The sequence below is a fragment of the Anopheles coluzzii genome, chromosome 3, assembly GCF_943734685.1.
Source record: "Anopheles coluzzii chromosome 3, AcolN3, whole genome shotgun sequence".
In the NCBI taxonomy this organism is placed as follows: Eukaryota; Metazoa; Arthropoda; class Insecta; order Diptera; family Culicidae; genus Anopheles; species Anopheles coluzzii.
Window position 1 is genome coordinate 24,252,176 of NC_064671.1, and position 26,296 is coordinate 24,278,471.

Genomic DNA, 26,296 nt, shown 5'->3' on the forward strand with positions numbered 1-26,296 from the left:
TTGTTCAGTCATTCGCAGTATGGGCATGGTAAGGGATTAGGATCAGTTTCAGAGTCAGTGTAGGTTAATGACTAATTCTAATATCTGTATGTGATTGGAATCCATGAGTTACCACCAGTATGAGTTCTGTACAATTCCAGAGTCAGCATCAGTTTCTTATTGTGTCCCTTGGCGTTAAAAGTAACCTTGAATTTGCGTTGTCTTTTGAAAAATCCTTTTTCACTCATCCTAAAGTTATTGAATACCCCCGAAATTATCTTGCATAACCTTGTAACCGGGCCAAAGTAATTAGTATCAGTAAAAATATACATTTTGAGTAAATAAGGCTCCTAAAAACTCTGGATAAGCAATAAACAGAATTTAAAAACTGTTGACCAATAATAAAAATGCTCAAACAGGCGTTAATAAGGTGCTATAAAAACAAAAACATTAACAATTAAAAATAACACGTTGGTTGCAATCATATTTTTCCAGCTACGCAAAGATATATAAACGTTTAATAAAATAGTGCTAAATAAAGAGCTGTAAATACATTCTAGCTGTTTTTACGCACTTACACTTCCTTCCACCTAGCGCCTAGGCAATACTAAATCAAAGTTGTTTTTAAAAAAAGGTACACATGTTTCCTAAACACTAACTACATGCACATTAACCACGCTTGAATGTTTTTTAAATAGAAATAGCTGAGAGCGAAATGGTACGCTCTCCCGTTTCGAACACAGCTGTACCAATACTGCTGCGTATCGTGCAAGAGCGTAAAGCTGAGGCAGTGGTGTGGCAAGAACCTCTTTCCCACAGCACTGCCTGAGGTGCAAATGCGTACAATCGCAATTTAGTTTGTAGAGAGCAAAACATTTTCCGTGAAACAAAGGGAAAATATATTGCTTGATTAACGAGGAAATACACTGCTTTATTTGCAAACTCATAATTTGAAATATTAGTTTTGCTAATTTTGTGCTCGCTTTGTGTCGCGCTCCTGTTTTACACGCACCAGAGCGCAGCCTAAGCAAGCGAGAGCGATCGGTCCCCCTCAACCCACTGCTTTGGTGTGAGCAGGCGAGCACTGTCCGAAAGGTGAGAACGCGCTCGTTCGTTCGCTCGCTCGCTCGCTCGAGCAGCGCGATGAGATGAGCGCTGAGAAACAATAACACAGCCAAGTCAGTCGTGGCGCATCGCACACCGCAAAGAACGGCAATCCCCTGCTTGCGAGGCTGAGGTGGCAGTGCGGTGTCTGCTTGCTGTCTGTGCCGAGGCGCGCTTGGCGGTGTCTTTTCGGGCGTCTTTGCGTTTAGTCCTTTGTTTCGGTCGCACGGCTGCAGATCGCGCGTTTTCCGGGAAGGCTGGCTGCACACCGCCAGATGGTGCACATGGCACTGGTCCGATCGCGTGTGTTTGGTGTGACTGTGTTCTGTTGTCACTGTGCGCAACAGTGCAGCATTGTTGAGAACGGTGAGAATGAACAAAACCTGTGTGTGAGTGTGTTTGTTGTATGTATGAATGAATGAGGAAGGTTTGTGCCCGGATATATCGGCACAAGTTCCGTTCACAGTGACCCGGAACACCCGGATGCACACGGTGGGGGGATATGAATGAAGGCAATCATACGCGAGAGAGAGGAAGTGTCTGGTGCCGCCACAGCGTTACGGTGAATGAGCAGTGAGAAGTGAAAAAAACGAAAAGAAACGGACGACGAGAATCCATCGTCTGCCGGCTGTGTCGATGTGTGTGTGTGTCTGTGTGGTAGTTTGTTGTTTTGCTTGTTTCACTTCCAAAAAAGAACATCGATCGCTCTAAACAAATGGTCTATTCCGCGTAACTAGACACATGCGCTGCGCCGCGTAAGTTTCACATGATCATTCAGGGGGTTTGGGGCGGATTTTGCTGCCAATATCAACGCCCCACACAAGATATACCATCAACAAAAAAAGAAACGAAGATTTCACAGAATACAGTCATCCTCGGCCTTTCGTGGGTAATTCCAACATTCCTTCCCACCGTTTGTTTTTTGCTGCTGCTGCTGCTGCTCCTGCTGCTGTCTTGCTCGGGGCAATAATTTCGTCTTTAACGTCTTACGAGAACAACAACCGCGCCAAAATCCAGCCAACTAATGTGTCAGTGGTATTGCGGGGCTGCGTCTGTGGCTGAATCGTTATGGAAATTTGGTTTGAAATCTTTATTCCAATAGCGTCCACTTCCCCATACATTTTGTCTCTTGTACGCGCTTACCTGTGCGCCTCTTCTTTTTTTTTGGCATCGTGATTTTGGTCCCTTTTTTGGTTTGGACCCGCATGATGGTGCGGCTGGCTGGCAGCAGGAAAAAGATCACAATTTCGTCTGCCAACAACGTGTGTGACAAAGAGAGAGAGAGAGAAAGAGAGAGAGAGAGAGAGAGAGAGAGAGAGAGAGAGAGAGAGAGAGAATTCGACAATGTGTGTGATTTCCGGTGCTCTTCACATACAGTGTGTGCGAGAAGCATATTGAAAAAACCCACGTGTTTCTTTTTATGTAGAAGGTTTGCTGCATCAAGCAATTTTCCATATTTAATTGAATTGTTTTCAAAACATTGTATGACACTTTCATCATATTTTATTACGTTTTTTAAAAAACGTAGAGTACACTTTTTGTTGTGATGTTGTGTTCCAGCCTCGAAAGTCTAAAAGCGCACAAAACGCCGCACTGAACGTTCAAACACCGGGTGCTGGTGGCCCAAATTTGGCTCCGTTCGTTCCGGTGGAATGAATGGAACAGTGGTTTGTTTTTTTTATGATGGCACGAACGAGATTGACCGTGTGGGCAAAAGGTGGGAAAAGGAAGAGGGCAGCAACGTGCAATGGACGAGCGAAAGAGCGAACACCAGGAAAGACGGGGAGAGGTACAGCAGGTATCACCGGCTTTTTGAACCGTGTGCCGGCTGTTGTTGCCTACCTCTGCTTTATCTATTTTCTATGTGCTCTCTCTCTCTCTCTCTCTCTCTCTCTCTCTCTCTCTCTCTCTCTCTCTCTCTCTCTCTCGCTCTCCCATTCACTCTGTTCTATGTGATTACTGGAGTGCGATAAAAAACGGTATCGGTATCGGTAGTTTATGTTTTATGTGCTTTGCACTATTTTTCTCTTATTCAGAAAACAGTGCAAAAGTATGGCAATTACGCGCGCGTGTGTGCGTGTGAAAGCGCACGAGCCAACGAGCTGGAATGTTGGCAATTTAATTTACATTTTCTTTTACAAACGATCGAGCTCATTCGCCTTTGATCCACCTTTTGTTTGACGATCCACACGCATACAGAGACAATTGAGCCATTTTATTATTGAATTTTTAACAATTTGTTTAAAATATTGCAAGCAAAAATTTACATTTTATATGCATGTGTGTGTGTCGATATGTTTTTGCTATGCAGCCAGTTTGTCGTAGTGTTTGTGTGTGTGTGTAAATATCAGTTTGACCATCTGGTTTGCATACGTTTCGGTTCGCATCGTTCGTTCCCTTTCGCACCTATATATCAGTGCGCTAATGCTAAAAGCATAGTAAATGTCAAGGTCCTTTTTTGGAAGAAAGTGAACCGAAGATTGTGAAACGCCACCTTGTTTGTGTGATTTGTGAATGAGGGAAAGAGATGCGTTCCACACGAAAAAACAAAACACACAATGCACTGTCTCGTTCGGTTTTCGATTTTCGATTGATTTGCACAAATGAGACTGTTGTTTTTTTTCGCAACCTTCTATTTTTTGCGCTATCGCTTTGACCTACACTACTACTACTACTACTACTAATCATGAAAATGGTTATCAAGAAATGCTCGCAAGCGGTTTTGCATACTGGTTGTGTGTGTGTATGTGTGTGTGTGTGTGTGTGTGTGTGTGTGTGGGGGGGGGGGGGGGGGTTTCAAATGTTTAACTTGCTGACGTCTTTCGTCACTTGTAGTACGAAAAAAAAGCGAATGTTATTTGTTATGGGTCGTGATGGTCACATTCTTATCAAATAATTGGTTTTGGCTTGATATACACAAAAAATTACACCTACCTAGCACCAAACCAACCCCATACCATCTCTCCTCTTCTCTGTGCAATTTGCCGCCGTCTGGGTTTTTATGTTTGATGGATGAATTTCTGCTTCTTTTTTATTTTGTTGTAAACGACCCAATATTATTCGTGGAGAGAACATTTCCGTCAATTTGTTTTGAACCCCATCCACCACAGTAGAAGAGTGGAGGAAATGGAGAGACGATAAAAGCCTCTGTATAAGATGGGATTTGAACCGCGCCCGGGCTTTTTTAAAGAGAAACACTCGTGCCATTACCATTAAGCCATACGCGCGTCTCTGCTATCGATTGCTAATAGTGGCTTTTGTTGATTTGTGTTACGTCATGCCGTCTCTTGGCATTTGTTCGCTTGCTTCCGTTGTGTTGAAATCGTTCGAATAAAACCCTCGTTCAATGATAACTTATGATAGAGAGGAACTTTTTATCGCCCGACAGGTCACGATCGACGATTGATCGACGACACTGTCTGATCTTGATCATCTTCCTTTACGCCTTGTACGCTTATCGCTTATTCCAACGGTCTGTGTTGCGGATCTAAGTTTACCGTCTACAGGGATTTGCAATTCAGCACAAAAAGAGGAACCCATCTCGAGCACTCGAGCACCACACATACATCCGTCGTTTACAGTCGCAGAAATGCTTTAATAATTAATGAGCGGCAAAAGGTTCGAAATGTGCAACTGCCACCGTCGGCGCTGCTGTAGACGATGAATTTATAAGATTGAGCGCTCCCTGTCGGATTGGATTGGGATGGTGAAGTGTTCAGGGCACTTAATATGCACCAGGAAAGAAGGAGGTGAAGGAAAAGGTGGATGACGAGTTGAGAAAATCGTACCGATGTAAACTCGGCGGTAGAAAATCGCTAAAGCGATGGTGTCTTGTGTCGCAGGAGAAAAATGATCCAACTGTGTGGGGGAAGACGAAAATATCGTCTCAGCAATGGGGTGATCCGATTTCTTGTGATTGTAGTGCACGGATATGTTTTCATTTTTTTGCACAATATTTTTTGTTTATTCTGTCGATCACATTTCCAACTGTGCGGGCCAAAAAATCAATTGACTGAGCAGTTTTAATTGGAATCAATGTGCCGTTCTAGAGCATCGGGGGAGTGGCGTTAACCTAAAAATCCACTTACGTCGGTTTCGTTTCGATGCTTCACACACGGCTTCGCAAGCCTCAGCAGCTCGAGTAATCATCACGCTTGCTGGTACGCTATGTTTACTTCTAGATCGGCAATAATAATAGCCCACTTTCTCGTCAGACCGCTCGACGTCGTCGTCGCCGACGATGCAAACGGTTCTAAAACTAACACCCTCTGGGGGGGAGGGCGATCGCTCAATGAGGCGACACTGCAAAAGCATATGCGAAAAGAAGAGCAGCGGAAGAGAGGAACCCGCAATGCATGCCAGTGTGTGCTGTGTGTCGTTTCCTTTGCCGTTTCATTTATCGCTTCAGATCAATACGTACGTGCAGTTTGTGGTCGGCTTGGGCGGTTTCTTGAACGCTGGCCAAAAACAGCCAATGTACAACAACTGGTACGCTTGGACGTGTTTAGCATAGGCAAGCACCAGAGAGGGCAAGGACACACACCAGGCCAGGCGGAGCTGGTAGTTTGTGGATGGATTTGAAAATTTCATTTGGAAAACAAACCGCTTTGAGCCATTGTGTGTGTGCGCGGGATGGACAACGGTGGTTTGTCGTTGGGGTTTTTTTGTGTGTTTCGTTTGGGTTGATTTTCCTTTAAAATGTATTTGGAGCGGCATCGCCGATTGGCGCAGGCAATTTTGTGGGCCAGCAAATCGAATCAGCATCGGTAGACACACATACACGCTGGTCTAGCCAGCTGACCTTCGCTGTGAGTTTTATGGCACAGATCTGTTTCTGCTAAAAATAATCCCAAATCGGCCCTTTTTGCGCCAACGGGAGACTGAAGTTCGACGCGGGCGCGGGCTAGGAAATAATGGGGGTTTGTATTTCAAACTTGTTTTCTTCAAGTACGCTGTTCCGCCATATGTATGATTTTTCTGCTAGGACCATATACCACACGGTCGTTTCGAACCGTTTTCCGACGCAGATTAATTATACTCTTTGAAATCGTATCGATTTGGGCGAGATGCTAGAGAGCGTGAGAATGACTGGAGAGTTGGGAAAGTTTTCCCTTGTTAGTGTGTATGTGTGTGTTAAGACCACCACAAGATCGATGTACTGTGTACATTACACCATTGATCGTTCGGCTCTCGGCTCAAAGAATATTTACTTGCCACACCGATGCCAGAGAAGTTTAATTGCAGTCGCGTGCGTTTTGCAATATATCTTGCGCGGTGAGGTTCTTTTTTGGAGGGAATCTTTAGTTGCCACTTGCCATAATAGATGGAAGCATTTTCATTATTACAAAGAGACTTAGACTTTTATAAACAATATTGGGGCTTTTTGCTTTCTTCTCAACCACGTTTATAACATACCGGTTTAAATGGTTTATTTGTATATATATGATCACACGACGAATCACGATTGGTTCGTTCTTTGATATTTTGGACAGTATTCGGTCTAGATGGGAATCAAAACATGTGCGACATTTTAGCAGCCTGCGCGGCTACCATTAGACCATCGGTCGTCCCAGATCTGGTGCTGTTGTAACCCAATTGTTAAATATTAAAAGCAAATATTAACGGTCAATTCGATGGTACAGTGGTGTTTTCCGTCAATCCCGATAGAGGACACTATCGAAGTGGAGTCGTGCTGATAACGATCGGGCCGAGCAGTCCCGATAGCACGAAAATTCCCGAACGTGGCAAAGGTTACGATCTTTAGCCATTCTTTCACCGATCCCCGAACCAAGCGACTGATTTTTTAGCTACAATAAACTAACGTTGCTTAAAAAACGCTTGTGTATCTAATATTTATTGTACATTCGGGTGAAAGAAAGAATCCTGTTGATAACGTCTCAACACCAATAATAAGGGGTTTAAGCTGGACAAGGTCAAAAGGCACAAGAAATTGATGTATCAAATTGATAGATTTTTTGAATAATAAGTTTTTAAAAAAACACATTTATTTAAAACAAACCCTATACCATGTCTACCTATATTTACCCTGAGGTAAATCAAATTATTAATCAAATTATTTTCATAATAGATCTACTTCAGCATCCAGCTTCAAAACATTGTCCTTCGACTAAAGTTTCTTCGACAAATTTGTTTTAAAAACCGTGTCAAATAGCTTCACAATTTCACTCATTGTATTGTAATTGTTAGTGTAAATTAAAGTTTCACATCCTGTTAAACGATGCAGCCACCTCCCGAAAAGCGGATGACATCACAAAAAAACCTGTTCGTCACTCACAGTAACGGTCTGGGATTATCTGTCAACAGGCCCCACACAGCACAAGCAAGTTCGCTTTAATGAGCAAACTTTCCGCAGTTCGGTTTCAAACACACGGCTCGGGAAGCTTTGTGCGCTGTGTCTACCGTAACAGCTCATCGCCGTTCGTGTTTGAAAACGAAAAAGAAAAGTAACAGACCATAAACGCACAGACTATTAGCAAATTTTGCGCACCTCGTCGAAAGATGAGTAACGTCGGGCGCCAACTGAAATGTGACACTCCTTGCTTGGGGGAGAGATATCGCCCTTACCTCGGCACCCTGTACCGATGGCCCTTCGGTCAGGAATGGCACAGGTGCACGATGGTAACGGGTAGCGAGGTGCCCTTACTTAAGGGGAACAAACTGCCGCCCTTCAGTGTTTTTGTCGTTGTTGTTTTGTTTTGGAGTTTAGACCACCAGATTCCAGTCTCTTGGGGTGTGCTGTAAGTGTGATAAAAAAAGGGTGGATACAGCCCGTCTGGTCGTTGCGCCATAGCATAAGCCGACGTCAAACATCTAACTGCTCCAAACTGCTTCCCTGTCCCCCCCTAAAAGTGCGCCCCTTCCAATGACCCTGGAACGAACAGCCTGTTTTCAGTGTCAGCGCCTTAAAGGTCACCCACTGGAGGGTGGATGGGTATGACCGAAAGAGAAGTAATGGAAAGTTGAGTTTTTGTTTTGTTATGTCTATATATTTTTGTTTTCCTCTACCTTTCGAGGCGGTTCCACGTGATGTGTCGTGGTGTGATAGCGGTAGTGTTAAATTTCCTGACTCAAAGCGGGTGTGGTGAGGTGCCAACGCGGCCAGCTAATAGGGTCTTTGCACGAGATATGCCACAATGTACGGAACCGCAGCCTGGCAGTGACCCGACACTGCAGGTGCGTTGGGAACAACAGCTGATTGCTTGCGAGCATAGGAACAATTCAGACCAGGAAAAAAAAGCCGCAACTACGCCAAGGGTGTGTCTCGATTGTCGCAAACCGCCAGTCTCCGATGCACTTGTCATGGTTGGCGTCTCATAATTTGCTACTCTACTGTCGCACACTACGGGGTACAACTTACGGCTCTAACCTTCTGCCTCTCTCCGAAAATGGGCTTCGAGATTGGTTCGTTTTGCGTGTGTGTTAGAGCTACTTAATTTTCCATTTATCCGCACCACCACCATCACCACCAGCTGAGGTGGAGTTTATTGAGCGGACCCTCCGGTTTGAAGCAATGTAGGTCGGCAACTGAATCACGGCAATTTAGTGGGAAGCCACTCAAAAGCGCCGCTACTGGCATTGTGCATAACTTTTGCGAAGGAAAACTTTGCCAACCCTTTGCTCTGCTTGCAAAAGTTCTTGACATTTCTGTGCTTTCTCCTTAGTTTGGAGTTTGGAGGAGCTGCATGATGATTTAGATTCGGCACACGTGAACAGATTGAATTCTACGATTCAGTTCTATGTATGTGTGTAAGTGTGTGATAAGGAACTTTAATTAAAATCATTCTTCGACGAGTTACTCTTGCTAGTTTACAATTGATGTCAACTCTCAACATTTCTTCGAAAGGCAATTTACAAAGCTTTACAGAACTTTCGGAATCCCGTAAGTTTAAAATCAATTACTTTTACTGTTGCAGTATATCTTGCGAGCTGCAGGCAACACCTCGTGTTGCTGCTTCGAGCGGAATTGGTGCAGCCGGTGCGATGGTGGATGATATATTAAAAATATTTACGCCGCACCGCCGAGCCGGGTATCACGTGCCGACACGCAATGTGGTTTTCGTGGTTAAAACTGGAGCTTGGGGAAACTGGTTCGCTGGGCACATTCCTTCCCTCGGGGCTTTGTGTGTGTTGTGTGTGAGGGCTTTTGTGGATAGTGCAGCGCTAGAACGGACCGAACCTTCGGTGTGGATATTGATTAACGACTGCAACTTAGGGGCCCTTGGTGATCAGGGAGGTTAGCTTGTGTGACCGTGAACTAAACGCTATCGCAGGATGAACATTGTAGGAGATGAACTGCAAGGGTTGAGGTTGAGGTCCCAAGGTTGGGACACTAATTTAAGGTTAATATCTTAGGAGGAAAAATAAACTCAATTCCGGAATATATTTAATGAACATTCATTTCTCCATTGTCCATAATTTTGAGCTAAACGTGGGATAGGTAACTCATCATCTTTGGCGGCATATTCCTTTGTATGAGTTGATTATCGGTTTTTATTTCATCACTAAAGATTACTTCTGCGTCACGATTGTTCCTCAGGACACCGGGCTGTATCAATTCAAGCAATCCGGTGCAATCCGGACCGTCAGCGTCAGTAAGAGTAATCTGGAAATTGGTCGACCCGGGCCAGCTGATACCAGTGGCAGCTGGATCAAATTATCGTTGTCTTTTACGTCCTTCAGTCGGTGTACATTCGACAGCAGCAGCAGCATTAGGGGCTGAGAATGAGGACCTGTCGTCTGTCTCACGATGACGATGGTTTTGTGCGCCATGTGAAGAGTATCAGTATCATCCAGCACGTCAAAGGATGAAGTTGGCGTAGGGGTTTTTGCTGCTCATATGCTTGACTGTTTTGAAAGACAAGTTATCTTATAGCATCACGTTTTGCATTATAAAGTTCAGCAGTCTTTAGACATTCGCTGCTCGCTGAAGAAGTTTCATCTAAAAGGATGCTATTCTTTGAATGACATTAAAGATATGGTTATGGTTCGTACGCTTATGTCATTATGTATTCTATTTTGCATAATGAAAGCAGCACGCGATGAATCAAGATAAGGAGACCAAAATCGTGCCAAATTACAAATTTCTGTATCATGCCAGTGGCTAACCTCGTTTGCAGCAAATGCACTCTCACTATCGATTGTTTGTCTTTCATGTCACGCAGGAGCTTGCAATCTGCAAAGAGAAAACCTTACTCTGTATATAACCATTAAAAGTATTGAACTTTTGGAAGTGCATACAAGGACGTGGTGTATCTGTACTGGACGCTAATCGCTTTTATTGCTTTTCATCCCGATAGCTTGTTGTACCGATGTCAAAATTGTTTTTCGCTGTCGCAATGCATGTGTTCCTGCCTACTGGCTTCCGATCGATCCGATCCCCACTGGAGAGGGGTTTTTGATGTATTTGCTGTGCTTACGCCACCACTGAAGCAGACGTCAAACCGCTCCGCGTCCCCATAAACACTCGCAGTAACGGAGTCATTGGAATGTAAACGAATTCAAGTCAATTTGGCGCCACTCTCCGGTCTCTAGTGACGAGCTGCCGGTTTGCTGCTGAAATAGGTTGGCTGCGTCTATTAACGTCGATGGGCTTTCTGCCGTCCTTTTACACAGCCCCGAATTGCGTCATGGTGCCACGCCGCGGAGGAACCACCAGGCTGAATTAACAGAATAACCGTTTATGGGTATATGACAAAGTCACATTTATTGGGCTGGAATTTTTATTCCGCGCTCTCTCTCATACCCTCACGAGTCATTTTTCTCAACGTTGGAGCGAACTTTTCATATTAGTTCCCCCCTCCCTGTAAGGTTGCGGAGTTCACTTTCATGTTTCTTCACCCCTTCATGCAATCTATTTGCCGGCATCAACGCGGGACGCGAAAATGGTTGGTCGGATTCGAAAAAGCACTCTCTCACAGCCGTTATCAACTTCCGGGCGTGTCGCTTCCTCGCGCCTCGTGATACGATGCTGACGCGGGAGGAGGGAAATAGAAAAAAAAACACGAACGCGCGGCGTTGAGTTGATTCTTATCAAGCCAACACGCCTCAGAACTGCCGCATGTATATCGGGCGCAGCTTGCCCATCTATTGCATTCTATTTCTGTGTAGGTTCGATTACGCTGCGTTTGATGGGCTCAGTTTTTTTTAAAAACAGATACATTGTAGCAAAACTAAAATTGCTGTCATCGTACAGAGGAAATGGGTCGTTTGAGAGTATTAGCTCTCTTCGCTTCCACAAGCGATCGCAAACGATCGATTATGTTCGAGGGGTGTGCAAATAGCGTTGATGCTGAAACCTTGTCGATTGTGTTCAGTCCAGTGAAGTGTGGACATCACACTTGAGATTGTGAGCCCTACAACACGGAGAAGGAGGAAGAGGGGGAAAGAGGACGCCTTGGCGCTGACCTTGATCTTGACGGTTGGCGGATTGAATTCCTGACAAGCCAGGCAGGCAGTGGTGGTTGGTGCAGTGCAGAGGGAGCAAGAGAAACTTATCAGCACGTGACCGGCATAGTAAGCTGACGGTAGAGGGAGGCTGGTCTTGCAAGCATCCAGCCCGAAAACAGGTTTCAACTCCCATTCACCCCGATTGGCGCCCCGGTCAGGTCCATTTCAGAATTCGCACTCGTGACCCACCGGACGTGGAACTATTCGCAACGGTTTGCAGCGTGACCGTGACTGCGTGTATGCATAATTGCAATTCGCGCATCTTCACACACCCACCGCGCGATGGGTTTCAAGACGCTGGCTGGCTAAATAGTTTGCACAGTTGCCACTCCAGCGGGGCTCAAACTCATGTGTTTGCTAACACGGTACCAGTGCTGCGGTGCCTATCCGGGATACTGGGAGGCAGTGCGATAAGGGCCTCGTAGAAGTCTTCAAACAACAGTGTTTAACTTTCAGTGTGTTGTTGGTGTTGGGCTTCTAATTAAGGCGTTGTTATTCGCCTTTATTAATCAACAATACTACACCCTTTAATGTAACGCTTACAGCTCAGAGGGTCATAGTGTGAGTAGAAAAAGTATATTTATAAATCAATCTTAATCCACCCTGACAAGGGTGGTAAGTGTTTTGATTGGAGATGTTTGATGATAATCACTGCTGAAGCTGATTACGGGCCATATTACGTATTATTACGGAAAATTACACTTAAGCGAACCGCGTACGCCCGCGGAGCTTCGCGGGGCGCGGACTTTAAACAATCGATTTATCTCACCCATTAACACAGCAGCGCCATGGTGTTTGAAATGTATGTTATCGCACACATTCGCTAATTCTTCGTTTGTTGTATTCGTGATTCGTGATGGGCCCGGTGCGCTACAATGTAAAATCCCACGCCCGGTTACCGGATTCTTGCTTTTGACATCCCGCGGCACTTGCTAATAAGTTTGGAATACAGTTTGGACAATCGACGGCGGTTTCGATCGCTAGAAATGCGGACGATGTGTGGGAAAACTAACAGAAACGAACGAACTGTCCTCATCGAAAGGTAGCACACCTGTTTTGGGGGCCGTTCAGCAGCTCGTTGTTGTGAATCAATCAGGCAGATTCTAATCGGTTGCTGTGCCGACAGACGGCCGTCTTTGGGGATGATGTATTGCTCCCGTGGGGAGTGGCGGGGATTTATAAATAACCGAATGCTACAGACGCACAAGATAGCAGGAAATCGTTGGAATGTGATGCGAATCTGATACCAGGCTTTGCGAAAGGTGTTTAAGAGCGATGAAAGGATAATCAAGATGGTTGTGGTAACCCTTTTTTAGATTATTTATATACCAAAAGTATCATCAGCATGAGCTGATTTCTTTCTATTCATGCTTTGGTGCCTCAAAATGTCGTCCGTATTGGCAGGTTCGGAAGTTCAAAGAATTGGCGTTCTTTGCTCTACTATTCGATACTGAGGAATTGATACTTTCAGGCTTTTCTAAAAGCCGTCTATACTTTTTGGATTTATTAGGGCGCTTCCACACAGCCTCAAAAGTTCTTAAAGCTTTAGGAATTATCAAAGTGTTTTTCCGAATCAAAGCTAGGAAGATTGTCCACACCGAATGCAATTCTACAGTAGGATTATTGGATTATTTATAGTACAGTAATGATGTAAGTACGCCTCTATACGCAACTATTCCAGACAAATAAGACCCCGCTTTGCAAAGGTCCAGCAGCATTGCTCGCCGCGGCACGACTCATCACAGTTAGCTGGCCCGATATGATCTTAATGCAATTGCAAATTGAATTGCATTTTTGCACCCGCTTCTATGGATGGCGATGGCGGCTTTTGTCTCACATACCTCACCTTACAACGCCTACTGGCGACACTGCCACTGCGGGAACTGGCCGCGAAAGCTGGTTGCGGTGGAAATAAATTGAAAAATTATCATACCTAACCTAGCGCGGCTGCTCCGGAAACGATGGGATGCATTCTTCAAATGCACCTAGAGAGGGAGAGAGAGAAAGAAAAAGAGAGAAGGGACAAAAAATAGACTAACGAATGCCACTTTCCACCAACGCGTGAGTCTTTGCCGGTAGAATGTAATGCAAACAACAACAGCAAAACCCCTTTGCGGCCAACCTCCCCAAGTGAACGCGCCCGCGCGCGCCAGTACGGCGGAGTGATATGTCCACAGGGTTTGCTATCCCCAACCCCCTGTCAGGGCAGGGAGTGACAGATGGGTTGCCTATTGTAATACAATGAAGTCGTTTATTGTCGTCCGTTTGTCTGGGATATTTTATTCGTCCTCACTCTCTACTATTCCTCTTGCTGCCTGCGTGCTGCCCTGGTCGTCTGAACAACCAAACGGTGGAGCAAAAACAAACTCCAGAGCGCCACAAAGAGTAACCCCACCGTCCCTAGGCAGCAAAATGTCGCACGAGCTGATGGAAGCACAATTTCCTAGCGAATTACGTCGCCCACTGATTTATTGAGCGAAACAATACAGGGGAAGTAAAAAATAGATTTTACAGGCCCGGGAGCTATCGGACGTCCATCTGTCAGTGGCAGCGCCGCGGCAGTAGTGCATATGACGGGCCAGTGCTGCATCGAGCTGCAGCAGCCGCACGTTGAGATATGCGCCACTGGTGGTGGAGGAGGATGTCGTGTGTGGCACGTGTTGTTTGCGTTCCGCAGACCCGGGCGGCTTAGCGCAAGCGGGCCTCTGGTTTGCTCTGGTGCAGCACTAAGTAAACAGCCATCTTGCTTGCCGGGCCGCAGTAGTTGATGCCGGTACTGAGCGCTGGTGCCGCGGGGAAGCTTAAGGTGCTGTCCGGTACACGGGGCAACATTGTGGTCGGTATCGTGAAACTGTTTTGTCTCACGTTGAGATAACTAATGCCGCTCCATTTCCAATTAGGTCATACGGATAACGATGGCGCTGTGCTGCATCACCAGCAGAGACTGAGAGAAGTCGTGAAGGCTGGGCTGGTGTTATAATGGAAAATTAATTGGAATTGGTTCATTAGTTGTGTAATTTGTGGAAAACAATCCTTTTGTCCATTGTCCTGAAACAATGATCATTTTATCGAAGTTGTGTAGAAAACATTTAAAAAACAATGTCCTAATAAGTCGATTTCTTTCTTTTAATGATTCTAATGGTTTCTCATTTGCTTGTTTATTTTTTCAGTATCTTTCTAACTCGTCCAACCGATCAGAATTAGCTGCAATTGGTTCAGGAGCATCTACCCGTCGGCATTACGCGAAAGGATCTCAAGAAGAAAACCCTTGAGAAACCGTTTAAGGATTATTGGTTCATCTGAGCTAAACACTTCCGGCGCTCCTTTTCCAAGTGTGTGTGTGCGTGTTTGTGAATAAGTGTACGTGTGTGTGTGGACTGCACAACCAGCAGGCGAACGGATTGTGCATGCGGCCCAGTGTTCCATTCCTGCACTGTGTCCTCACTGTGTCACGAGCGAGGACGATTGTGCTGCGCGTGAGGTGGCCGTGAGGCGAAAGTTCTTGGTTCTTGGTTACAGGATCTTGCACTTGGGAGTGTGCCCGTGTGCCCTCCCACATCTACCACTGTTGACAGCTCGACACCGTACAGCGGGAAAAGGGCGACGATGGCTGTGACGTTGAAGCAGGAGGTTAATTTATCGCGCCGTGCCTGCAGGCCAACAACCACCAACAACGACGACTGTTTGCAAGAACAGAGGACGCTGTTGACGACGCCCACCGAGGAAGGGTCGTGGTACAACGACACTTGCTACAGTGGCGGTGGTGCTAACAGCCGCTTGGTGACGGTACCAGCACCCGCAAAGGAACTCACGGACTCGAGTCGAAGTGGTGGCCTACCATCGTCGTCGTCGTTGTCGTGCCTGCTGGCTACCATCGTGATGTGGTGTACGGGTCAAGTGTTATTAAAGCTACGCCAGGCTGGCCAGGGTGGCTGGCGGGAGGTGCAACAGCCGCCGCGGCTTAGCCGACTGTGTATATACGTAGTGTTCTGCAGTGCTTTGCTGTCCCACAATGCCTTCGTTCTAGCTAGGCCAAACCTAAGCGCACCGGCCAGCGGCGAAAAGGTGGTAAGTGTTTTTTTTTCTTTCTCCCAGCCGTCCAAGCGCTAATGAAGATGCGTGAAATGTAACAAATAACGTTTGCTGGTCGCTGTTAGGAGGGGTATGAGAGATGTCGCAGGAGCCACCGGGAAGTAGATCAATATAGTTAACGATACGAGACAATTGTTTGCTTGTTGAAAAGTGGTTTCAACAGAGACATTTTTCAGTCCCCCGTACAATCTTCTTCACACGGTACACATCAAAGCGTCCAGCAGACTTGTTTCGAGAATCCTTGGCCTGGATTTTAGGTTGATGTTGACCTAAAAGATGTTCTTGTGCAAGTGCGACTATCATTATCATTTTTGGACGTTGTCAGATTCTATCTTCTGAGCGTACAGCAGCGGCAGCAGCGCCTGTTATCAGCACTGACGTACACGTCTGCAAAGCTTCTTCACGCCAGTAGTTTGACGACACGAAGATGTTAGAGTTCTCCCGTTATGCCAGGCTCGTCGACGTCGACGAGATATCTGGTGCGGACAGGTTGAAACTGTTGCTAGCGTCATAGCCTGAAACGCCATTGACGCCATTTATAGCACGATTATGCAATTTTAAGGCTTGTCTGCCTTGTCTTGTCTCCCATTAAATGCACTCTCATCATACCGACAACGAGTGCCGGGAATTGGAGTTGACTAATTGAAACGATTTCTTCCGCAAACCGATAATAGCTTTGCGTTGTGCGTTTCCTACTGGGAACCCTAATCCAAATACCATGATCCACCAAAACCGAACAGAGCTAGATGGCAATCTCTCTCCGTGATGTTTACATTCGGCTTGTATTTGTGTGTGCTTAGCAATCCAGCCAGGGCATAAAGCTAGATAAAGAGCTGTTTGCGCCAATAAGAGATAGAGGATTGCTGTTTCCGTCTCGTGCAGAACGCGTGATGGACAGACGCGTCAATGGACATCGAGTCTCCGGGTCACGGAATGGCCCATATTTCGAACGATAGCTTGACTACCCTACCACCCAACACCCCAGAGTACGATGATGAATGCATATCTGATAATGCGCTTTGCCAGTCGACAGGAACCGGGCAAATCGTTGCTCGGTTGCGTGGTGGTGTTGATCGATGAGGTTTTGAGTAGTATTTGGGGCTAGATGCGGAGTCACATGTAGGAGATAGGAGGGCCCACGGCTTTTGAAACAGTTATCATTTTGGGTATTTTCCCTAGGCTAAAAGTGACATTAGGAAATGACGCCTGATAATCAAAAATCACACGAACGAGCAATTTGTTAAGGAGAACGACGATACAAGGAAATATTTTACAGAGATAATTAATTGCTGTTAAATTAGTGAGTGCACAAGATAAATAATAGATTGATGCGAATTTGATAAGGTATTTGGGCTCAGATTTTCAACTTTGCCAAGGTGTCAATTGTAGGATAAGCATCTCTAATAGACGACTTGTTTTTAGATATTGATAACGAAGCAAGAGAGGAATTGGATACGGTTTTCTTCATCTTCTTTTTGGTGGAGCGACTTACGGGAGTTCCCCTTTAAGCCAGATTTAAAGTATTCTGTGGCTTATTTCGATACATGAATTTCATAGCCTCGGTACAATTAACTTCAAAGACTGGCTTTGGGAGTTGAATGTTAATCCCGGTCGGCACTGTAGTTACCAGTGCGTCTACCCAACAGACTATCAGAATACCTGCATACCTCAGGCATAACTTCATTGTTTGTATAATAACCGTGTTTAAGGGTGTAGCTAGATAATGATCTCAAATTCCTCACCTGGACCTGGATGTAATCAGAATATTTCGAGAAGCGAAAAACAAAAGTTCTCATTTTTCGCGTTAATGACTGCAGTTTCCGTTTGCGCATCGCACACCGTTTTTATCTGTATCCTTCTTGTTCTTCTTCCTCTTCTCCACCTGCAGCCGGTCGGTCAATTATCGCCCCTGGATCTGGCGTTCGATGCCAGCAGCGGATCGCTAACGAGTGCGAGTCAATTAAAACGTTCTGCCGAGGCGGCGGCCATCATCGCATCGACCGCACCGTCCGCGGACGGCGGCGCTGGCCACGAGGCGGAGGATACGGCGCTCGGGCATGGCCGGGTCGGCGAGGGCGAGGGCGGCGAGCACGGGGGCGAACACGTCGTCGAGCGGTATCCCGTATCGCAGGTGGACTTTTCCCGCGTCGAAACACCGTTCGTGATCGGCGTCTGGATTCTGTCCGCCAGCATAGCAAAGATTGGTAAGTCCATCCATTGCACTCGGAGAGCAAAAGGGATTCTGTTACTAAGTATGAGGCGTTTCGTTTGGGTTGGAGTTATCGATTTCTGTTTTTTTTTGGTTTTCGTTTTCTGCTGTGAATTACATGCTGTTGTTAAACACTGTTCACGGCTGCAGGTTCTAGAGAAATGGTACAACAATATGGTTTTTTGTTGTTGTTGGCGTTCTATTGCTGGATAAGAGCAATTTTCCTTCCTCAGCTGACGGCTGTCTGATTTCTGCGTCATGGTTCAGGGTCGGTTGTATCGAGTCAGCAGTCATTGCTTTGTTATGACTAACTTTCAGCATGGTTTACTCCAACGATTGTGCTCTTGCGTTTCATAACATGTTAGGCGTTGATTCTGCAATACACTAAATAAACAATCACACAACTTCGGACTCAAAGGTTTCTTCGGCCAGCTGGTTTCAAGCGAGCATCATTGCTGTATAGAGCTATGTAAATATGTTGTAGTTGCTAGATTTGATTAAAAGAAACGGATGGTTTTCTGGGATTTGTTGGAGTATTCATAAGCAAGAGTCTGTACTGCTTGTATGGATTCACGTGGGGTTTGAATCCATTACGTTAAAGTAGGACATGTTATGCTGAAAGTTTGTGAAATATCGAGAATTTTGTACTCGTTGCAGCTTATATCAATTATGTGTTACTAAGAAATAATATTGACCAGAGTTTTCCAAAGAAGTTGTTTACTTACTCGTTAAATTCCCTCCATGAGCCTTAAGGAAGCAAAGCTTCTCCTGCTTTAAAGTATTATCAACTTTTCCACGTACAGAATCCTTTCCAACGAGAAAATTGCGTTGCTACGTCACAACAGCAGTTACGCGCAAAACATGTAACTGGCCTGCTCATTCCACCAACGCCGTCAACCTCATTCTGAGAGTAGTAAAAATAGCTCTTGTTGGAACCATTTCGGACGACGGTTTTCGTTCATCTCTCCAAAGATGTCGCCTGAAGCTGCCCTTTGAAGCGGCAGACACACTACTAATGCTAGGCGGCGTATATGGCTGTGTATGATGTGTATATTTTTTTATTATACTTACGATTACCTCTCAGTGACTTGCAAATCCCGATCCAGACGATCGTTCCGTGTAACAAACGGCAAGCAAATAGTCGTACATCGTTTGCAGGCGAGGGAGGATTTTTTGTTGATTTTTTTCGCTTTTTTTCTGCTACATTTATAGCAAGCAGATGCAGAGGGAATCTGTTTAAAATAAATTTTTACATGTTTGTGTAACTGAAACACATAGTTAGAAAGACGATTGTTGAATGGCTTCTTACTTTAAAATAAATTATGATTAAATGACAAAGGTTGCAAGTAAACCAATTCCAAACAGTTTTGTCAAATGTTTTATGAATATCAACAGTTCAAGACAAAGCGACAATCATCGTTTTTTTCTGTAAACTCTCAATTACCACACTCCAGAAGAGATTATGTTAAATTTAGTTTGCCAAAAAAAAAAAAAAAACATTAAAACCACGTGTGAAAACTCTACCACGTTGTCTGGAATTTGCGCAAAGCAGCGGCCTATTTCAGCATCCGTTGGTGAAGTGGTACACTTTAAAGTAAGGAACACCCATTCGTCGTCCTAGATGGGGAGAAGCAGCACGCAATATTTCTATCATAAAAACCAATTAAGGCCACTGACCGGATGATGGAACGGGCAGCCGAGCCAGCTCGATCTCGCATTGAATTGGCATCGTTAGCTCTCGTATCAATTCGATCATTGTTTATTAATACGAAATCAATCTGAAGTGTCGTGCCAGTTTGGTGTTATATTTTCCACCGACACCCAGGCAGCTGCCACCGGGGGCGGCTATGTGTGGGCTGCACGACGGCGAAATGCATTTTTAAATTCCATTTGCAAACACAATCACAAATCAGTGCCTGTTCAAGTGCAATTGAGTACTGTTGTGTGGGTACTGTGAGTATTCGTTGAAAAACAGAACCCAAGCAGATGTGAAACAGCACCATAGAGATGGATGCATGATGGCTGAGTGAATGGTGGATTAATTCAACCATAAATATGAGTTTAATGCTAAAGAAAGGCTCAAATCGGTGGGATTTTTTCAATTTATGTTGCTCCTTGTGAAAAGACGTAGCTTGCATCAATGGATAAATGAAACATATTGATTTAAAAACCTTATAGGCTTATTTAATCCCTTACGGTAAGACATAAATCATCGAAGTCTTATCAGAGTATCGCGTAAGCTGTTTGCCAAACATTAAGCCAATTAAAAGGTCACGTTAATTTTACCTTTTTTCTCCCGTCCATCTCGATACACGTTCCAACACCACCCGGGAATCTTGATTTATTTTGTTTATCTGGTCGTGGTGGTCGTGGTGTGGCATCCATCTTCCAATTAGTGTCCTGTAAGAGGAATGCCAGCATTTGCACCGCGATTGACGTTAGCTGGTGGTGGTGGTCCCGGTTAATGATCGTTTTTGCAACACGGCGGACCCATTTTGGTGACCGTTCGAGAGACGAGAGACAATTCAAATACGACTGTTAAGAATGCATAGATCATCTCACGATTTCTATGGCTGTCATCATCATGCAATGCACGATTTCCGATCGGGATGTTGTATAACGGGCCTTTAAAGGTGTAAAGGTGTCGTTTTTTTTAGCTTTTTTGTGTGTCGATTCTCGTTCTCTGAACACTCTGACAACTGTTAAATCTAATTTGCGTCGTGTTGTTTTTGTTGAACATATAATGGTGTCTTCTTTTTTGTTGTGTGTATGTTGAGAAGTTCGTGCGAATAATTGCTTGATGGTGGTTGATTATCTGTTATTGGTTTGTGGAGGACAGCAACGTTTCTGACTTGCAATAGATTGCGGATGGTCTTCGACTATAGAATAAGACAAACACAGTTAAATATTAACAGAGTTTTAGAATGTTTAGATACTGCTATCATCTATCCTATTAGTTCGATTAAAATGATGTTTTTGAGCAGTAAATCTTGTTTTTAACTTACAAGCTTTGGTTTTCAGAAGAGTACTCCTTTGCCATGCGTGACCAGGATTCGTTATTGCTAGGAAACGCTGAAAATAGAGATTAACCAAAGCAACCCAATTCTTTTTTATAGCTATTTGATGCCTTGCCGTAATTCATGGCTGGGTGGCCTAGTGGTAGACGTTTCTGTTCCTGTACAGGCCGGGCGTAGTTCAAATCCAATGTTGATGCCCTCTTCCGTGGTAGGAAGAAGACAAAATAGTACGTTATTTGATGCAAAACAGTTTTAGCAGGAAGTATCAGCGTTATTCCTGAATAAAATGAGTATCTTATGTATATGAGCTTTATTAATTTAAATATCCTAGTGATACATTCGTTCCTTTCAATCCATTGTCGGGGAAAAAGGGTGAGACTCATCATCATTATTAGATACTCAGTTATTCATTCAAAACATTATAAACAACAATTGTGTGAAGTATATTCAATTCAGGTCGTATGGTTTGGCAATGGACTAAATTTATTTGCAATAAATTATGAACCAATTAATTAAATCTCAATTTCGACACTGCTGCGTTTCTTGGAAGAAGAATCAGTTGCCGCGATCAGTTGCGAAACCCCAAATTGATAAGCGTGTAGCGTGTTGGTGCACAACAATACAGAAGAACAATCCTTCACACTTTAATCAAATTTCAATCAACACCAATCAAAGCAAATCTTTTGCAACGATTGCTTTTAACGGTCGCGCAACGGTGCTTTGAACGCGTCGTAGTGTACAACGGAGTGCAGATATAAATTCCATAACTCATCCAATACGCTTAATAACCCTACGCTAGATCGGGCGCAGGTCTCTCCCAGAGCCGTCACTTTTATTTCCTCCAATTAGTACCGAACCTACTCTTCCCTTCCATTGAGTGTAGGGAGGAGTGTTTTGATGTAAAGTGCGCAACACTCGTCGGGTCGTTTAATGAACTCTCCGGTCCTACGACGACTAACCGCAAGCTCAGGGGCTGACCGCCCCTGTCTCGGTCTTGGTTGTCCACTTGGGGTTCCGGAATTGTTTTCGAGCTGTGTGCCGAGCCGAGTAGATGATGATTGAAATTGAAAGGCAGCAACATGGCCGGTATATTGGCATATTAACGCATAGTTTAAGGCGGCCCGAATCCCGCAGGGTGGAGGCCGTAGTGATTGGGGATGTAGTTGGGCTTCAATTTCACGCCATCTGCTTCGCTCAAGTGGGGTGAGTACACGATCCGATGAATCTGGAACTTTCATCCAGCTTGTACCGGTGGTGTGTGGCGAACCGATCGAACCGGGGATCAGTACTGCAAGTCTGGTGCCTGCAATGATTGGCAAGGACCATGTCCCATCATCGACTTGATGAGTTAGTGGCAGAACATTTTAATTGCTTTCCATCTCAACACTTGGTGCTCTTGGTGACTTCAATCTGTGGTTCAATCACACTCCTGACAACGCAATTAGATGCTATGAAGGCTCTCTCATAGTGGGATGTATCGAGGCATATTGCGTGTTATCCTTTTAAATGAACTCATTATTAGTATCCCTGGTTATTGAAGCGATACCCAGATTGTAAGTCTATTGCATTTAAACAATTGTTATTGATTTTTTTAACAGTAAATGATCCACACTATCAACGCTCGTTATCATCATTTATACAATTGTCATGTACTTAACATGATAAGTCGTGCTTTGAAATAGAGATAAACGTTAATATTGTTACTGCATTGTTTGTTACTTACGGGATACTCTAATAGGCGATTAAGGCCGCTTCATGGCGGCCCAGTTGCGGTATGCATGATGAATATTAAACTGAAACTGTTTTCACGCTCAGCAATTGGCACCTGCTGCTATCTCCGTTCTGAGGCTTCGGACGTGGGCGGAAAAATTTACATCTCGTTTGTTTACAGTTTCGTGCACCGTCGCCACTGTCGCCGCAAAACATCTTCCAAACGGCATTTCGTTACAGAACCGTATCTTTTCGCCGAGCCGTTAACTCAATTGCTCACATCAGCGGGCTCAATGCTATTAGTTACCGAGCGTGAGCCACCGTTCTACCACCGTCGTGCCGTTGCATAATGCATCATGGCAAACGATGGGGCCACTTTTCCGTCGTTAAAACCGACCGCACACAGCTGAGGGGTGATGCTGATACTGCTTTGTTATTTTTATGTCACTGTTTATCACGCTGGCGCCTATTGCAAAATGGTGCACTGGTAGTGCACGCCTCTTTACCACCACCCCGAACGTGAGTAAATGCGGGAGAAAAGTTCTCACGCGTGCGGGATCAGTGGGCGAAGCTGGATTGTGAACTATCGAACAATATGCACTTGAAAAAAAGGACTTAAAGCTCAATCAAGTGTGCTTTCACCCATGATGTGGGTGCTGTAGCTGGAAACCATACGGGATTATATGGGGCCCCGTAGGTTATGTGGTGGTGTGGCCGTTGCAGAGCAATGTACGAAACTGAAGAACTCTGGAACACCCCGTACATGACGCGCTAAGATCAAAACGTTGTCGTCCTTAATGGGGATGCTGTGCCACTGTGGTGCTGCTGTACTGTGTTGTTCTTCCCTCTTCGATAGTCTAGCCTACTTGGATTGGGAGAACTATCTGAAGTAGGGAAAAGGGTGCAAACACATGAGACCACTGGCACTAACACAACGATATGTGAGGTGGCAAACAAAGCATAGGTCAAGGACTATTGAAAAAGGAATACAGTTGTAAAGGTTTATTTGTTGATTTGTCATTTAGTTTCTTGCTTAGGCTTGCTGGGACACTTACTTATATAACAAATCCTTAAATTTGTCTATAAACTTAGCTACAGCGATATCAATCAGCAAACGAGATCAATCGACTTCAACGATGTTGAAGTCAAACAATCTTTGGTATTTGTTGAAGCTTTTTATCATTTGGTTTATAGGCGCATTATAGGAATGTGCAGATCTTGAGAACGTGGGTCTTAACTGCTCACGTGACCTTAGAGGTCATTCAGGAGCATAGAAATTCAGCATTTCTAGAGGATAGGGAGAGTCTATGTCTCCGCTGATTAACTTCGCGACAGAAGTAACCGTCTGTTATTGCCTGGCGTCTATGCTCTAAGGTTTGCAGATGAAGAAGCATGCTCCGTAACAAGTAATCTAATTGTTGTGATGATGGCCATTGTACTCGTATTATTGTTATTCTGGAGAATCTTTTTTGTATGCTTTCTATCCTAGCCGTGCACACGTGACAGTATGGGGAGAAAAGAACTGAGTTCTACTCAAGTTAACTGAAAAAGGTAGTAGTAGTGGAAATGTTTAACAGGTTTTGGGTTATAATCGTTAAAGTTATCCATTGCTATTTCATTCTTTTTGTTACATATTTTAGACTTAAACATCTAGTAATGAAGGTATAAATAATTATTATTCTTGCTCTTTCGCACAGGGTTCCACATGACGCCCAAGCTGAGCCGCATCTTCCCCGAGTCCTGCCTGCTGATCGTGGTCGGCGTCATTATCGGCGTGCTGCTGCGGTACGCCACCAACCTGCACGTGTCACCGCTGACACCGAACACGTTCTTCTTCTACATGCTGCCGCCGATCATCCTCGACGCGGGCTACTTCATGCCGAACCGCATGTTCTTCGACAACATTGGTACCATCCTGCTGATGGCCGTGATCGGTACGATATTCAATATCGCCACCATCGGCGGGTCGCTGTGGGCCTGCGGTCAAACCGGCATCTTCGGCGTCGACCTGCCGTTCCTGCACATCTTCCTCTTCTCGTCGCTGATCGCGGCCGTCGATCCGGTGGCGGTGCTCGCCGTCTTCGAGGAGATTCACGTGAACGAGGTCCTCTACATCGTGGTGTTTGGTGAATCGCTCCTGAACGATGCTGTCACGGTACGTATATGCGCGAGGGAGATTGACAGATTAGACATTTTGGTGACACTACTAACCTACCTTCTTCTGGGTTGTCCCTCTCCCCCTCCTCCCTCCTCCAGGTCGTTATGTATCACATGTTCGAGGTGTACAACGAGATTGGTGCTAGCGAAATCATCGCGGTCGATATCGTGTCGGGCATTGCGTCATTCTTTGTGGTCGCACTCGGCGGCACCATTATCGGTGAGTATCTGGCCATGTTCTTTTTCAAGAGTCTTGCAACAGTCAATACCCAGTGCCACGTGTCTTTAATGGTTGTTTGCGCATGATTGTATATCCCCCACTTCTTCATTCCTCAGGTGTCATCTGGGGCTTCCTGACCGGGCTGGTGACACGGTTCACCGATCACGTGCGCGTCATCGAACCGATCTTCATCTTTGTGATGGCTTATCTGGCGTACTTGAATGCGGAAATTTTCCACATGAGCGGTATCTTGGCGTAAGTTTGAGCGTGTTTCTAGCTCTAGAAGCAGTCGAGTCAATCGACACTGATTAATAATGTAGAGAGAGAAAAGCTGCTGCTACCATCGTAATATGATCCACGTAATCTATTGTGGAGCATTGTGGTCTCATTTGTTCCTTTTCAAGAGTGCCAACTCGTTAGTACAGTGTGGAAAAAGGATGAAGGGGTGCATTTACGTAATGATAATAATGACTTCATGTGTTGCATTTGATTGCATACAATTGCAACTGAGTACAATTTGCTACAAATTACAAGTTCCAACAAAAACCTTGAACTCTTGAACACGTGTCCTACACGGCCTTCTGCGTCCTTCCTTCTTCTGCCGTTAGTTACTAACAATTATTCTATGTTCTTCCCACTTCCTTTCCCGGCGCTCGCAGTATCACCTTCTGTGGAATAACGATGAAAAACTACGTCGAGCAGAATGTGTCGCACAAATCACACACTACCATTAAGTATGCACTGAAAATGTTGTCCTCCTCGGCGGAAACGATCATCTTTATGTTCCTCGGCGTGGCCACTGTTAACAACAAGCATGTGTGGAACACTTGGTTCGTTTTGCTGACAATAATCTTCTGTTCGGTGTATAGAATTTTAGGTACGTGTTGATAGAGGGTGGATGGGAGAACGATACGTCGCACTATACATTATTCTCCTTTTTTCTTTCTCCTTTACCAGGTGTTTTGATACTGTCAGCGTTAGCGAATCGTTTTAGAATACACAAGCTTACTAAAGTAGATCAATTTGTTATGTCTTATGGAGGTAAGGAATGCATCTCGAACACGTGCCCTAATAACCGAAGACTGTGTCCCATCGATATATACATACATTGCTTTCAAATCCCTATTTTTAGGCCTTCGTGGAGCCGTTGCGTTCGCTTTGGTGCTGCTGGTGGACGTGAACCACATTCCGCTGCAGCCAATGTTCTTGACGACGACGATTGCGGTCGTTTACTTTACCGTGTTCCTGCAGGGTATCACCATCAAACCGCTAGTCAAAATACTGAACGTGAAGCGCTCGAGCAAGCGGAAACCGACCATGAACGAGCGCATCCATGAGCGG

General features: G+C 45.0%; 1 protein-coding gene across 12 annotated transcripts in view; it reads left to right on the forward strand.

The window, feature by feature from the left end:
• Positions 1 to 26,296, forward strand: part of LOC120959259 (sodium/hydrogen exchanger 3) — a 54,491-nt gene that overhangs the window by 6,912 nt on the left and 21,283 nt on the right. For 9 of the 12 annotated variants that reach the window (XM_049608623.1, XM_049608625.1, XM_040382522.2 and 6 more), the window contains exons 2-9: positions 14,721 to 15,618; positions 17,531 to 17,846; positions 24,276 to 24,733; positions 24,835 to 24,955; positions 25,072 to 25,210; positions 25,615 to 25,832; positions 25,913 to 25,996; positions 26,088 to 26,296. In XM_049608623.1, coding sequence (XP_049464580.1) covers positions 15,157 to 15,618; positions 17,531 to 17,846; positions 24,276 to 24,733; positions 24,835 to 24,955; positions 25,072 to 25,210; positions 25,615 to 25,832; positions 25,913 to 25,996; positions 26,088 to 26,296 — 2,007 coding nt within the window. In that variant the 5' untranslated portion in view covers positions 14,721 to 15,156. Of the gene's footprint in view, positions 1 to 1,166; positions 1,450 to 1,714; positions 1,839 to 11,591; positions 11,704 to 14,720; positions 15,619 to 17,530; positions 17,847 to 24,275; positions 24,734 to 24,834; positions 24,956 to 25,071; positions 25,211 to 25,614; positions 25,833 to 25,912; positions 25,997 to 26,087 lie in introns of those variants that run through there. The other 3 variants (XM_040382523.2, XM_040382525.2, XM_049608622.1) reach the window with 3 other exon arrangements.